General features: G+C 53.9%; 1 protein-coding gene across 7 annotated transcripts in view; it reads left to right on the top strand.

Moving 5' to 3' along the window:
• Positions 1-15,992, top strand: part of TNRC18 (trinucleotide repeat containing 18) — a 123,837-nt gene that overhangs the window by 19,285 nt on the left and 88,560 nt on the right. For 5 of the 7 annotated variants that reach the window (XM_073012840.1, XM_037995199.2, XM_037995200.2 and 2 more), the window contains 2 exons: positions 10,915-11,070; positions 15,091-15,234. In XM_073012840.1, coding sequence (XP_072868941.1) covers positions 10,950-11,070; positions 15,091-15,234 — 265 coding nt within the window. In that variant the 5' untranslated portion in view covers positions 10,915-10,949. Of the gene's footprint in view, positions 1-8,299; positions 8,469-10,914; positions 11,071-15,090; positions 15,235-15,992 lie in introns of those variants that run through there. The other 2 variants (XM_008018783.3, XM_037995201.2) reach the window with 2 other exon arrangements.

Here is a 15,992-nt window from a genome sequence, read left to right on the forward strand (position 1 = left end):
TTATTTTTGAGACAGAGTCTTGCTCTTTGCCTAGGCTGGAGTGCAGTGGCCCAATCTTAGCTCACTGCAACCTCCATCTCCCAGGTTCAAGGGATTCTCCTGCCTCAGCCTCCTGAGTAGCTGGGATTACAGGCATGCACCACCACACTTGGCTAATTTTTGTATTTTTAGTAGAGACAGCGTTTTACCATGTTGGCCAGGCTGGTTTCAAACTCCTAACCTCAAGTGATCCACCCACCTCAGCCTCCCAAAGTATTGGGATTACATATGTGAGCCGCAGTGCCTGGCCCTGGCTAACTTTTGTATTTTTAGTAGAGACGGGGTTTTGCCATGTTGTCCAGTCTGGTCTTGAACTCCTGAGCTCAAGTGATCCTCCTGCCTCATCTTCCCAAAGTGCTGGGATTATGGGTGTGAGCCACTGTGCCCGGCCTCATTTCTGTATACTTTTTTTTTTGAGACAAAGTCTCACTCTGTCGCCCAGGCTGGAGTGCAGTGGCACAATCTTGGCTGAGTGCAACCTCCACCTTCCAGGTTCAAGCAATTCTCCTGCTTCAGCCTCCCAAATAGCTGGGACTACAGGCGCACGTCGCCACACCTAGCTAATTTTTTTTTGTTTGTTTTGTATTTTAGTAGAGACGGAGTTTTACCGTGTTGTCCAGGCTGATCGTGAACTCCTGAGCTCAATGTGCCTGCCTCGGCCTCCCAAAGTGCTAGGATTACTGGCCTGAGCCGCCGTGCCCTGCCGTTTCTGTATACTTTTTAGAGACACCTTTTCATTTTACACACAAGTGTGCATGCGCTGCTGGGGTTTTTATGGGGATTACATGGAATCTGCAGATCATTTTGGTTGCAGGAGCATCCCAGTAGATAGGTCTGCCTGTTTCCTTAGGAGGGATCCCCAGAAGTGGATCTGGGCGCCTGCAGTCCTCGGTAAGCCTTGCGGATTTGTTTTCGAAAAGCTGGAGATGAATTGGCTCAGTTGTCATCCTTCCCGGGCAGCTATAACCACCCAGCGCCCTCCACAACTAGAAGCAAAAATTTGCTGATTTGATGGAATGGAAATGACATCACTGTTTTAATACTTCTTTGTAATGCTAATGGTGTTGAAATTTCGATGGAGTTTGGCCATTTACAGGTTCTCTTTTCAAATTGCCTGGGATTTTTTTTTTTTTTTCCCCTCAAGCCAGAGTCTTGCTCTGTCACCCAGGTTGGAGTGCAGTGGCACAACCTCAGCTCACTGCAACCTCCACCTCCCAGGTTTAAGCAATTCTGCCTCAGCCTCCTAAGTAGCTGGGATTACAGGCGCCTGCCACCACACCCAGCTAATTTTTGTATTCTTAATAGAGATGGGGTTTTACCACATTGGCCAGGCTGGTCTTGAACTCTTGACCTCGTGATCCAACCACCTTGGCCTCCCAAAGTGCTGGGATTATAGGCATGGGCCACTGCACCCGGCCCTACCTGGGATTCTTACAGCATTCTCAGAATCTTTATACAGCCATAGTGATAACCCATTCTTTGGCTTAGATATTACAGAATTCTCTGGATCTTGGGATCCGTGGCAGTTTGAAGGTCATTCTATCCAGAGGGTCCTTGCAGGATTTTTAGCTGCTATCTTGGAAACACCTACGTCACCTTTCAGTGCTTGGGGCCAGAATAATGTCTTTCTGGGTGACAATTCTGGTTTGATTTAAGTCTATGAAGATGCTCTCATCATCTGTTGACATCTTAAGGGATGCAGTTTTTTTTTTTTTTTTTTTTTTTGAGACGGAGTCTCGCTCTGTCGCCTGGGCTGGAGTGTAGTGGCCGGATCTCAGCTCACTGCAAGCTCCGCTTCCCGGGTTCACGCCATTCTCCTGCCTCAGCCTCCCGAGTAGCTGGGACTACAGGCGCCCCGCCACCTCCCCCGGCTAGTTTTTTGTATTTTTTAGTAGAGACGGGGTTTCACCATGTTAGCCAGGATGGTCTCGATCTCCTGACCTCGTGATCCGCCCGTCTCAGCCTCCCAAAGTGCTGGGATTACAGGCTTGAGCCACCGCGCCCGGCCTTTTTTTTTTTTTTTTTTTTTTAAAAACAGCCAGGGTCTCACTCTTGCCCAGGCTCGAGTGCAGTGGCACAGTCTTAGCTCAATACTTCTAATTCCTGGGCTCAAATGATCCTCCCGCCTTCAACCTCCTGAGTAGCTGGGACTACAGGTGTGCACCACTAAGCCTGGCTAATTTTTAAATTTTTTTTGTATAGATGGGGGGCGGGGGGTCTTGCTAGGTTGCCCAGGCTGGTCTTGAACTCCTGGCCTCAAACGATCCTCCTGCTTCGGCCTCCCAAAGTCCTAGGATTAATAGGTGTGAGCCACCACACCACGCAGTCTGGGATGCAATTGTTGTGAGAGGTCAAGATGTTTCCAAAAATGAAGATAAACCAGGCGAGGTGGTTAGGGAGGCCAAGGCGGGCGGATCATCTGAGGTCAGGAGTTCGAGACCAGCCTGACAACGTGGAGAAACCCCCGTCTCTACTAAAAATACAAATTTAGCTGGGCCTGGTGGTACATGCCTGTAATCCCAGCTACTCGGGAGGCTGAGGCAGGAGAATTGCTTGAACCCAGGAGGTGGAGGTTGCGATGAGCCGAGATCACGCCATTGGACTCCAGCCTGGGCAACAAGGGCGAAACTCCGTCTCAAAAAAAAAGTGAAGATTAAATGTTATGTGTTTGATTATGAAGGGCTGTTTGGGATTGAAAATGTGCAGCCTATGCCTGATGAATGCTTCTGCTCTGTCTGGGTGCGGCTGAGTGGAGAAGTGTAGGTTTGGGAGTCAGAGCCTCAGTCTCCTTATCTGTAGAAGGGACACTAGTCCCTCTCCCAGTTGACAGGAGTGGGGAGCACAGGGTAGAGAAGCAGGTCCCAGAGAAGCCTGCAGGGAAGGCCTGGGCTCTCTTCCTCTAGCTAATCAGGACCTTGCCCCATTCCACACCATAAATACTATTTTCTTTTCTTTTTTTGTGTGTGTGTTTTTTTTTTTTTTTTTTTGAGACAGAGTCTCAGTCTGTTGCCAGGGCTGGAGTGCAGTTGCACTGTGTTGGCTCACTGCAACTTCTGTCTCCTGGGTTCAGGCAATTCTCCTGCCTTAGCCTCCCGAGTAGCTGGGATTACAGGCGTCCACCACCACGCCCGGCTAGTTTTTATATTTTTAGTAGAGACGGGGTTTCACCATGTTGGCCAGGCTGGTCTGAAACTCCCGACCGCCAGGTGATCTGTCTGCTTCGGCCTCCCAAAGTGCTGGGATTACAGGCGTGAGCCACCACGCCTGGTGGCATAAATATTATTTTCTGATTTTTTTTTTTTGTTGTTTGTCCTTTTGAGACGGGGTCTTGCTCTGTCACAGGCTGGAGTGTATTGGCGCGATCTCGGCTTACTGCGCCCTCCGCCTCCCGGGCTCAAGCCATCCTCCCACCTCAGCCTCCTGAGTAGCTGGGATTACAGGCCCACACCGCCATGCATGGCTAATTGTTTTTAATTTTTGTAGAGATGGAGTCTCACTGTGTTGCCCAGGCTGGTCTCAAACTCCTGACCTCAAGTGATCTGTCTGCCTTGGCCTCCCAAAGTGCTGGAATTACAGGCATGAGCCACTACACCCATCCTAAAATAAGTTTTTTTGGGATGGGGTCTTGCTCTGTTTCCCAGGCTGCTCTTAAACTCCTGGTTATCCTCCCACTTTGGCCTTCCAAAGTGTTGAGATTATAGACATGAGCCACAGTGCCCAGCTCCTACCATAAATACGACTTGAGTACTTCCTATGTGCGGCATAGGACTGGGAATAGAAAATAACTTGTAGCACTCCTAGTAATGCTGGGGTGAGCAATCTGGCCAAATGTGGCCCACGTCCTGTTTTTATAAAGAAAGTTTTATTGGTACAGAGCAACGCCCAATTGTTTACTGTCTGGGTGCTTTCCTTTCAACAGGCAGCAGACACCCTTTCAAAGAAAAACTTGCTGTCTTAAGTGGGCAGAGACGATAAGGAACTAACACCTGTGATAACAGGTGATAGGCATTGGAGAAAAACATTTCAGGAAAGGGCGTGGTGGGGTAAGTTGCAACGTTAAAAAGGCAGTTAGGGAAGGCTGAGCTATAAGAGCAGGGAGTGAGGGAGTTAGGGTATAGACAGGTGGGAATGTGCAGGGTCTTCCCTGTATCTGGAGGGAGGACCTGATTCAGGGCGAGGTGCAGAGGTGACTGGAGCTACTCTGGACCAGCCCATTGACAGTGACAAAGCCTTCTGGTTCTTTGCTGTGCAAGAAACTGATGTCATCGTCACCATGATCACATGCAGCCTCCCGCCCTGACTCGAACCAGGGAGGACTTCAGGTGCCCACCATACAGTTTCTGGAAGGGTCCCCAGCAACTCTACTGTTGCAAAGGGAAGATTGCATTGCTGGGCCAGGCATGGTGGATGGATCACTTGGCCTCCCAAAGTGTTGGGATTACAGGCGTGAGCCACCGCACCTGGCCTTAGTTTAATTTTTAATATATATATATTTTTTGAGACAGGGTCTTGCTCTGTCTCCCAGGCTGCACGCAATCTCAGCTCACTGCAGCCTCAGCCTTCTGTGTTCAAGCGATCCTCCCACCTCAGCTTCCAGAGTAGCTGGGTTACAGGCGTGCACCACCACATCCGGTTAATTTTTTTGTGTATATATATATATATTTTTTGTAGAGATAAGAGTCTCTATCAGCCCAGGCTGGTCTTGAACTCCTGGGCTCAAGTGATCTGCCCACCTTGGCCTCAGGTGGTGCTGAGATTAAAGGTGTGAGCCGCCACACTGGGCTAGAACTTGCATTTTTTTTTTATGGAGGTGAAATTCACATAGTATACAATTAACCATTTGAAACGTGCACTGTTCAGTGGTATTTGGTGTACTCATCCTGTGTAATCACCATCTATCTGTGGTTTCAAAATTGAATATTTATTTATTTGAGATGGAGTCTCACTCTGTCGCCCAGGCTGGAGTGCAGTGGCGTGATCTCGGCTCACTGCACCCTCCACCTCCCAGGTTCAAGCGATTCTCCTACCTCAGCCTCCTGAATAGCTGGGACTATAGGGACACGCCACCATGCCTGGCTAATTTTTGTATTTTAAGTAGAGATGGGGTTTCACCATGTTGGTCAGGCTGGTCTAGAACCCCTGACCTCAGGTGATCTGCCCGCCTCTGCCTCCCAAAGTGCTGTGATTACAGGCATGAGCCACCACTCCCAGCCCTGAATTTTTATTTTAAGCAAGGACAAATGGCATTTCGCTAGAAGCAGTCACGGACTCTGACGTCGTAGTAGGTGCTTAGCTTCTCTGAGCTCCAGGGTTTATAACCATAAAGAATAACAATAATCATAGACCAGACACAGTGGCTCAGGTCTGTCATCCCAGCACTTTGGAAGGCCAAGGTGGGAGGATCGCTTCAGTCCAGGAGTTCTAGACCCCAGACTGGGCAACATACTGAGATCTTGAGTCTATGAAAAAAAATAAAAAGTAGTTGTACATGGTGGTGCATGCCTGTAGTCCCAGCTACTCAGGAGGCAAATGTGGGGCGATTGCTTGCGCCTGGGAGGTTGAGGCTGCAGTGAGTCATGATCGCACCACCTCAGCTCCCCAGGTAGCTGGGCCTACAGGCGCCTGCTACCACGTCCAGCTAATTTTTGTATTTATAATAGAGATGGGGGGGAGGTTTCACCGTATTGGCCAGGCTGGTCTCGAACACCTGACCTCAAGTGTTCCGCCCGCCTTGGCCTCCCAAAGTGCTGGGATTATAGGTGTGAGCCATCGTGCCCGGCTGTGTGTTTTAGATTTTTTTTTTTTTTTTTTTTTTTTTTTTTGAGACACAGCGTCGCACTGTCGCCCAGGCTGGAGTTCAGTGGCGCGATCTCGGCTCACTGCAGCTTCCGCCTCCTGGGTTCAAGCAATTCCCTTGCCTCAGCCTCCCAAGTAGCTGGGATTACAGGTGCGTGCCACCACGCCCAGCTAATTTTTGTATTATTAGTAGAGACAGGGTTTTACCACGTCTGCCAGGCTGAACTCCTGGCCTCAAGTGATCCACCCACCTCGGCCTCCCAAAGTGCTGGGATGGCAGACCTGAGCCACTGTGTCTGGTCTATGATTATTGTTATTTTTTATGGTTCACAGGTGTGAACCACTGTGCCCAGCTTTGTGTTTTAGGTTTTGACAGTCACTGGTCTTAGCTTCTAAGGTGTCGGGTGAGATAATTACCGGGGTGAGCAGGCGGCAGCCAGTTACTTGATTTGGAGAGCTAGGTCTTGAGCTCAGCCTAGGGTGGGAGGCAGGGAGACCCCCATACCGCAGGTTGGCATGAGGGATTCCAACCAAGTCTTTGGAGAGGCCAGTGAGCTCTGGGCCTAACTCTGAGTGAGCCCTAACACCCTGCGGCCTGGACCCTTCTTGGTGAAACGGGGGGATGGCAACTGCTCGGTCCTTGGGTGTGGGTGTGAGCAGTGGGTGGGGCGGGGGGGCACTGTGGGGGGTTGGGGTGCAGTGTAGAGATACAAGGAGACAAGGCAGGACGGCCTGTGCTTCCTCAGGGTTTATTTTAGAGCCTCTCTTGTGGGTTGCGGGATGCCTTGACCCTCTCCTCGTCCTAATGTGAATTTCTTTGCTTTGGCCCTGGGAACACTGGAAATCTCATTTATGGCCGGGCGCGGTGGCTCACACCTGTAATCCCAGCACTTTGTGAGGCCAAGGCAGGAGGATTGCTTGAGGCCAGGAGTTTGAGATCGGCCTGGGCAACACAGCAAGATCCCATCTCTGCAAAAAAGAAAAAAAAATTAGTTGGGCGTGGTGGTGTGTGCCTGTGGGCCCTGCTACCCAGGAGGCTGAGGCTAGAGGATTGATTGAGCTCAGGAGTTGGAGGCTGTAGTGAGCCATGATTGAGCCACTGTAGTACAGTGTGGGTGAACAGAGACCCTGTCTTTAAAAAAAAGAGGCTGGGCATGGTGGCTCGCTCCTGTAATCCCAGCACTTTGGGAGGCCAAGGCAGGAGGATTGCTTGAGGCCTGGAGTTTGAGACCAGCCTGGGCAACATAGCAAGACCCTATCTCTGAAAAAAAATAAAAAGAAAAAAATTAGGTGGGTGGCCAGGCACAGTGGCTCATGCCTATAATCCCAGCACTTTGGGAGGATGAGGCGGTTGAATCACCTGAGGTTGGGAGTTCAAGACCAGCCTGACCAACATGGAGAAACCCTATCTCTACTAAAAATACAAAATTAGCCGGGCGTGGTGGTGCATGCCTGTAATCCCAGGTACTTGGGAGGCTGAGGCAGGAGAACCGCTTGAACCTGGGAGGCGGAGGTTGTGGTGACCCGAGATCGTGCCATTGCACTCCACCCTGGGCAACAAGAGTGAAACTCCATCTCAAAAAAAAAAAAAAAAAAAACAAAAATTAGTTGGGCCTGATGATGTGTGCCTGTGGTCCCTGCTACCCAGGAGGCTGAGGCTAGAGGATTGATTGAGCTCAGGAGTTGGAGGCTGCAGTGAGCTGTGATTGAGCCACTGCACTGCAGCCTGGGTGAACAGAGTGAGACCCTGTCTCTAAAAAAAGAAACAACACTTAGCGATCGGATAATCCCAAATAGAAGTATGTCCTGGGTGGCAGGTCAGCCACTGTGATGTGGCAGGAAGCAAGGCAGCTAGTCCCTGCTTTCAGGGAGGGAACTCTCGGGAAGACAGAGGCATGAAATACACAAGGAGGCTGGCAGATCTGTTTCTGAGGGGCCGTGGGTGGTCACAGTGTCACTTGGGGCCTGCTTGGGTCATGTGGTTGTTGGGGGCTTTTCTGGGGCCCAGGGAGGCCCGAGGTGGGAGTGAAGGAGGAGGGTTCTAGGAGGCCTGGGAGCTGGTGCCTGAGGGGCCAGGCAGGAAAGTGGGCAGGCACTGGGATGTGACCAGGGAGAAGTTTGTTTGTTCCGGAGAGAGAGGTGGGGGCGGGCGGTGGGCGAGTGCTGGCCTTATTGCCCTAGCTGAGGAGGGATCGTGTGTCCATTTTACAGAGTTGCCACCTGAGGCCCTGGGAACGGCACTGACTTGCTGGGGATGCTGGGGGTTCCCAGCTGCCCCGCCCAGCCCGGGAGGAGGGGCTTTGGGTGCCGTTGAGCCCTGTGGCTGGCAGGAGCCGTTGGCTGGCATCCGGGCCTGGGTGCTGCTGGGCGGGTTTCACAAGCCCGGGCAGGGGCCGGCCTGGGCCGCTAGGCTTCCGTGCAGCCTGGGGCAGGAAGAGCTGGCGGCTGATGTAAGCTCTTGCGCAAACCCTGGCTGCTGGCTTCCGGAGCCTTCTACCCATCCGCCTGCCACAGCAAGGCGGAAGCCCGGGGCTCGGCAGGGCTCAGAGGCCCTGCTGCCCCGGCTTGGGCCGCATGGATGGACTGACTGGCCACCGAGGCCCTGGGGCCCAAGGGCTTGGCGCTGGAGTCCGGTGAGGGGGCTAGGCCTGGCTGGACTGGAGTGTTGGGGTCCGGACATGGGGCGGTGGTGACAGGGCATGTGGTCAGAGGGCACCCCCTGCTGCTCTGCCCACTCCTGTCTCTGGGGCCCAAGGTGGAGGCCCTGCCATTCTCTGCCTCAGTTTCCCCACATGTACCCCAAAGAAGCTGGGTTGGACATTCTGGGATCCCTTACGGTACTTGTTGGCTATGGGTCTCGTGCCGGTATTTAGCCTCAGATGGAGTTTAGCACACGCTTTGGGCTGCATTCCCAAGCAACCCGACTCCGGGAAGACCCGGGCCCGGCGCGCCAGGGGTCGCTACCGGCCTCACACTGTCCACAGGCCGGGCCTTGATCAGAAGGACTTGGGCGGTCACTGAGGCCCTTTGTTGGGGAGCCGGGGGGCACTGGCGACCGAGGCTGGACTTGGGCCTGTGAGCTCCCACAGGCTGGACCGGGGCCATCTGGGAGCCCGCATCTCCTGCAAAGCCACATAACTTATCCGTGCCACCTGTAAACAGTGTCCACGACACAGGGACTTAAAGGAGGTGGCTCTAGGGTACACACAGAATCCCTCCGCTGGGGGCTGGCTTTGCTGCCACCTACCTGAGGGCGTTGCCGGGAGGGTTTGAAATCACCTGCACGGTGCCTGGTGTATGCCAGGTTTTAGTGAATCGGTGCCACGGCTGGTTATGGTTGTTGTTATTTATATTTTGAGTCCAGGTCTTATTCTGTGGTCCGGATTGGAGTGCAGTGTGAAAACCTCATTCACAGCCCACCGCAGTCTCCAACTCTTGGGCTCAAGCCATCCTCTCACCTCAGCCTCCAGAGACGACAGGCGAGAGCCACCTGGCCTGGCCTGTTGTCATTATTTATCATTTTATATATATATATATATTTTTTTTTTGAGACGGAGTCTCACTCTGTCGCCCAGGCTGGAGTGCAGCGGCATGATCTCAGCTGACTAACCTCCGCCTCCTGGGTTCAAGTGATTCTCCCGCCTCGGCCTCCCGAGTAGCTGAAATTACAAGTGCCCGCCACCACGCCCGGCTAATTTTTTGTTTTTGTTCTTGTTTTTGTTTTTTTTTTGAGACGGAGTCTCACTCTGTCACCCAGGCTGGAGTGCAGTGGCGCGATCTCAGCTCACTGCAACCTCCACCTCCTGGGTACAAGGGAATCTGCCTCAGCCTCCCAAGTAGCTGGGACTACAGGTGCCCACCACCACGCCCAGCTAATGTTTTGTATTTGTCTTTTTAGTAGGGACAGGGTTTCACCATGTTGGCGAGGCTGGTCTCTTAACTCGTGACCTCGTGGTTGGCCTGCCTCAGCCTCCCAGAGTGCTGGGATTAGAGGCGTGAGCCACCGCGCCCGGCCTCATTAGGTTGTTACTGTGATTAAACATATGCTTCCTTCCTTGTCATTCCCAGAGGGAGGCATTTTTATCCCCATTTTGTTGATACGAAAACTGAGACCCGGTAAGGGAAGCCCCTTGCCCCAGGGCCTGCATGCTTCTCTCTGACTTGTTACCCAGAGGCCTGCCAGGGTCTTCCCTTAGAAGGGGTGGCGTTTGGGGCTTGTGGGACAGTGCCCTGGGTGGCAGCTGGGAGGCACCCTGTCCGATGTGGGCCTGCCCATGTGGGGCATGGTGGGTCTGGCTGTGGCCTCCACCCAGGCCCCATCTGATTTCCATCATCTTTCTGAGCAGCAGTCAGCCCGTGGCCCCTATAGGCAGTGACCCCAGGTGTGTGGGGCCTGCTGTCTGCAGGGGTTGCCCTTGATGGGGCTCCCTTAGTGACCCACATGTCTGCCACTCCATGCATTCACAGATTCATTCCCTAAGCCACTGTGGCTCGGTGGTGCCAAGTCCCTGCTTTCTGGCTGTGTGACCTGGCACTTCCCATCTCTGAGCCTCACTTTCTTTGTCTGTTAAATGGGCACACGGGGCTGGCTAGGGCTGCCGGGGGAGGTCATTCTCCGGCTGGAGGGTGGGTGTCCTCTCGGCCTGCAGAGCTCAGCATATGAACCACCCACCTGTGAGTCCCCCACCGCCTTGCCCCGTGGCCTCTGGAACTCCCAGTGCCCCACCGACTTCAGGATTCCCCCTGCAGATGGGGAGAACGGTGCCAAGCCAGATCTGAGCTGGTTGGGTGGCAGGGGTAGAAGGCCCTCCTCTGAGGGTGCGGGGTGCCGAGGGCTGAGGGTCTGCTGTTGGGGGCTTCCTGCCATCCTGTGCTTTCTCAAGCCCTGGGTCTGGTTGGGTTGACGCAGGCCCATCCTGTGGCCCAGGGGTGGGGCCGGAGCAGGGGAACCCTCTTTGGTCAGTTGGCCATTATCAGCTCCACACAGTTGGGGAGAGGCGGGGGTCTCGGGGTGGTGGGCTGGGGCGGCGGCGCTGGCCTGACTGGCTGCCTGACGGTCCTCCCAACTTCTCTCTGCAGGCGAGGCCTTCTTGGGCAGTTTCGTGGCCAGCGGGATGGGGCCCTCGGCCTCATCCCATGGGAGCCCGGTGCCACTGCCCTCTGACCTCTCCTTCCGCTCCCCAACCCCTAGCAACCTGCCCATGGTGCAGCTGTGGGCCGCCCACGCCCATGAAGGTAAGGAGCATGCCGGGGTCGGGGCTGAGGGCTGCTGGGCTGACGTCCCAGCCACTCTGGCCACTTCACGTGCCCCTCTATTGTCATCATTGAGCTGGGGCTGGTGGGCCCCAGGTCACCTGGCCTCCCTGTCATTTCTCAGACGCTCAGGGCTTCCCGTTGTCACAATCACAGGGCCTTTGTACGAGCTGTTCCCTCTCCTTCCAGCCTGACACCCCGTGCCACAGACCACCTTCCATTTCTCCTCCAGCTCAGCTCAGAGACCCCCTCTTCCCCACCCCCTTCCATCACTGGCTTGTGACGACAGATTACCTGATCCTTCATGAACTCCCGCTTTCCCACCGGAGTGAGCCCTGAGTGCAGGGCCTGGTTTGATCTACTCAGCGCTGTATCCTTGGTGCACAGTAGGCTCATTAATAATTAGAGGAGCAGGCTGGGCGTGGTGGCTCACAGCTGTAATCCCAACACTTTGGGAGGTTGAGGTGGGAAGATCACTTGAAGGCAGGCGTTCGAGACCAGCCTGGGCAACATAGCAAGACCCCATCTCTAAAAAAAAAAATTTCCCGGAGCCTGGGGACCTGGGGCTGTTGGGGCCTCTTCTTTTGCATTTCTGCAGCCATGCCCCTCAATGTAGGGGCTCTGCAGGCCTGGCTTCCCCCAGGCCATGAGCAGATTCTGGATTTCTGTAGAGCCTCACTTTCATTCTCTGCCTGCAAAGAAATGGGCCTGAGGACCTCTGAGCTCCTCCTCTCCTCCTTTGACAGGTTCTGGATGTTGGGCGCTAGGTACCTCCTTCCTTCCTACTCCTCCCTCCTCCCAGGTGTCCTGTAGGTGCTCATGGTTCCTGGAAGGTTGCAGCCCTGGAGCTCCTGCTGCAGGCTTAGGGCTCTTCCGGCCCTCCCGGGCTACTGTCCCTCTCCTTCCTCCGGTGGGGTCAGGTCTGACCGAGTGCTCACCGTCATCCCGAATCCTGTGGCTACTGCGTTCAGCCCAGGAGGAGACAGGTTCAGCCAGAGGTGTCCCCAGCCACAGGACCCTATCCAGTCCTTACAGTACTTTGCCCGTTGTACAGATGAGGTCAGCGAGTCTGCTCCTCCTGGACACTCTGGGGAAGGCATCTGAATCCAGGCACGAGGGTGTCTGGCCTGCACAGAGGGGCCCTTCTAGGCTGGGGTCCCTCTTGAGCCTGCCACTTTAACCAGCCAAGGCAGGTGCCTGGACGAGAAGAGCCTGCCTCTCGGGCCTGTCTGCCAGCAGCTCGTTACCTCTGTCTCCCTGAGACTTCCTTTTCTCTTTGGCCAACAGATCCTAGTAATGACCGCAAACACACAGGGTGCTTACCACAGCCCAGTGCACACTCAGCTCACTTCAGCCTCAGAGCCAGCCCTGCCTGGGGGAGGGACTGTTAGGCCCTTATTTTTATAGACAGGGTCTTGCTGTGTTGCCCAGGCTGGAGTGCTGTGGTGCAATCTCGGCTCACTGAAACCTCCGCCTCCCAGGCTCAAGCCATTCTCCCACCTTAGCCTCCTGAGTAGCTGGAACTACAGGTGCACACCATCACGCCCAGTTAACTACTAGATTTTGTTTTGGTGGAGTCCGGGTTTCACCATGTGTCCCAGGCTGGTCTTGAACTGCTAGGCCCAAGCGATCCTCCCACCTTGACCTCCCAAAGTGCTGGGATTATAGGCATGAGCCACTGCGCCTGGCCTATTAAACCCATTAGGTCCATTTTACAGACGGGAGAGCAGAGACCTGGTGCCTCTGTGGGAGTGCTGTTTTTTTTGTTTGTTTGTTTGTTTTTTATTGGTTGTATTTTTAATTTTTTTTTTATTTTTTGAGATGGAGTCTTGCTCTGTCGCTCAGGCTGGAGTACAGTGGCACGATCTCGGCTCATTGCAGCCTCTGCCTCCCGGGTTCAAGCGATTTTCCTGCCTCAACCGAGTAGCTGGGATTACAGGCGTGCACCACCACGCCTGGCTAATTTTTGTATTTTTAGTAGAGATGGGGATTCACCATGTTGGTCGGGCTGGTCTCGAACTCTTGACCTCGTGATCCATCCACCTTGGTCTCCCAAAGTGCTGGGATTACAGGTGTGAGCCACCACACCAGCGGGGAGTGCTGTTTTTTTTTTTTTTGAGACAGAGTTTCGCTCTGTCGCCCAGGCTGGAGTACAGTGGCTGGATCTCAACTGACTGCAAGCTCCGCCTCCTGGGTTTACACCATTCTCCTGCCTCAGCCTCCGGAGTAGCTGGGACTACAGGGGCCCGCCACCATGCCTGGCTAGTTTTTTATATTTTTTAGTAGAGATGGGGTTTCACCGTGTTAGCCAGGATGGTCTTGATCTCCTGACCTCGTGATCCGCCTGTCTTGGCCTCCCAAAGTGCTAGGATTACAGGCTTGAGCCACCCTTCGTGCCCGGCCGGGGAGTGCTGTTTGAATGATCGGATGAGAGAACAGGTATCAGGTAGCCCTTTTGTTTGTGGGCGTTGTCAATGGCATGATTGACAAGGCAGTGCTGGAGAGAAGACATTGGCACAGTGGGCCAGGGACAGGTCCTGCATCCCTGGCCTCAGCAGGGCAACAAGGTATGGGGTACCTGAGTCGCTGAGAGATCTCTAATAGGCCTGGGATCCCATAGGACTGGGCTCGGGCAGAGAATCAGGACCCTTACCCAATACCCTAGCACCTGCTTACCTTTTGGGGCTGCCATTCCCTAGCAGCTGCTTACCTTTTGGGGCTGCCATTCCCTTGCACCTGCGTACCTTTTGGGGCTGCCATTCTGTGTGTCCTTTAAAAAAAAAAAATTTAAATTTTTTTTTTTTTTTTTTTTAATAGAGATGGGGTCTCGCTATATTTCCCAGGCTGGTCTCAAACTCCTGGGCTAAAGCAGCCCTCCCCTATCAGCTTCCCTGAGCCCTGGAATTAAAGGTGCGAGCCACCATGCCTGGCCTCTGTGTGCTCTCTCAGGTGACTTCTCCTCTCTCCATGGCTACCCTTTCCTTCTTTGTCCTGCAAAGCCCCATTTCTGTTTATTTTTATTTTTAAAATATTCTGAGCTGGATGTGGTGACTCACACCTGTAATCCCAGCACTTTGGGAGGCTGAGGTGGGCGGATCACTTGAGGCCAGGAGTTCCAGACCAGCCCGACCAACATGGTGAAACCCCTTCTCTACTAAGAATACAAAGATGAACCGGGTGTGGTAGCAGGCGCCTGTAATCACAGGTCCTCGGGAGGCTGTGGCAGGAGGACCTCTTGAACTCAGGAGGCGGAGGCTGCCGTGAACTGAGATCCTGCCACGGCACTCCAGCCTGGGCCACAGAGTAAGACTCTGTCTCCAAACAAAACAAAACAAACAAACAATTCTGAATAGTTGAGGTCAGCAGGTCCTGATGCTGGGCATTGCTGCTGGGGGGCCTTTGGGGAGGCGGGGAGGATCTTTGCTGGGGGGAATTCCTTCCTGGCAGCTTCTGCCTGGGAGACCCAGCAGCTGAAGATGCTGGGTCCTCTGAGGTTCAGAGAAGGCAAGTGACCAGCTTGGGGTCACACAGCAGAGAAAGGGCCCGTGTTAGGCTGAGGCTAAGAGTCCTGGCTCCAGGGTTCGATGGCCTCGGTCCAAAGCCGGGCAGCTCTGCTGTATCTCCTTGGGCAAGTGGCCTTCTCTGAATTTTCTGATCTTTAAAGTAAGGACATTAAGTCTTTCTGAGGTTTAAATGAGGATGACAGTGGCAAAGCTCTTGGTCATGTTTGGTAGACTGTTATTGGGCCCTGCTAGTTGGATCCATTCTGATCCTCTTCCTGTGGGGACTGGAGACCCCATCCTCCCATGAGGGCTTCCTGGGCCTGGGGAGAGACCCGGGGTTGGGGAGCAGGGGAATGCCCTGAGGAGCTGCTGTTAAACCTCGAGGCTCCCTGCACCAGCGGTCACCTGCCGAAATAGTTTATTTCCAGGAGCTGGAAGGAAGCTCCTGGTGGGCAGCACAAACTGGCCCGGCCCAGCTTTTCTCTTTTCTCTGTTACAGGCTTCTCCCACCTGCCCAGCGGGCTGTACCCATCCTACCTCCACCTGAGCCACCTGGAGCCCCCCAGCAGTGGGAGCCCCCTCCTCAGCCAGCTGGGTCAGCCCAGCATTTTCGATACCCAGAAAGGTCAGGGGCCAGGAGGAGGTAAGACTGTGGAGTCCGGGGTGGGGGGTTGCACAGGGGCCTTCTGACAGGCTTCTGGGGCCTTTGGCAGCATCCAGGTAGCCGCCAGCTCTGTCCAGGATGCTTGCTTTTTTTTTTTTTTTTTGAGACAGGGTCTCATTCTGTTGCCCAGGCTGGAGTGCAGTGGTGAGATCATAGCTCACTGCAGCGTCAAACTCCCAAATGATGCTCCTGACTCAGCCCCCCAAGTAGCTGGGACTGCAGATGTACCCCACCACACCCAGCTGACTTTTTAACTTTTTGTAGAGGTGGAGTCTTGCTGTGTTGCCCAGGATGGTTTCAAACTCCTGGCCTCAAGCAATCCTCCTACCTCGGCTTCCCAGAGTGCTGGGATTACAGATGTGAGCCTCAGATGCTCTTTTGAGACCTGAGTCCCTAAGACCCCCATAGACTCCTTGGGCCCACCCACAGCCCTGGGTCCCTTCTGGTCACACTCTCCTCTTAGGGGCCCTGCTAGGCCTTCTGGGAAGCTCTGAAAACAACCCCTGGTCTCTCCTTTTACAGATGAGGAAACTGAGGCAATGGATGGGTAGATTTAAACTTGGTTCTAGATATTTCCAGAGCCTGCACTCTCTACCTGGGTTGCCCATTTCTTCTTTTCTTGCCCTGAGGAGATGCCTTGCCTTGCTGTGAAATGTGGGGGCTCCCTGCACCAAACTATTTTAATTTCCAAGAGAAAACACTGGGCCGAGTGCGGCTCACGCCTGTAATCCCAGCAC

The sequence above is a fragment of the Chlorocebus sabaeus genome, chromosome 28 (assembly GCF_047675955.1).
Source record: "Chlorocebus sabaeus isolate Y175 chromosome 28, mChlSab1.0.hap1, whole genome shotgun sequence".
NCBI lineage: Eukaryota > Metazoa > Chordata > Mammalia > Primates > Cercopithecidae > Chlorocebus > Chlorocebus sabaeus.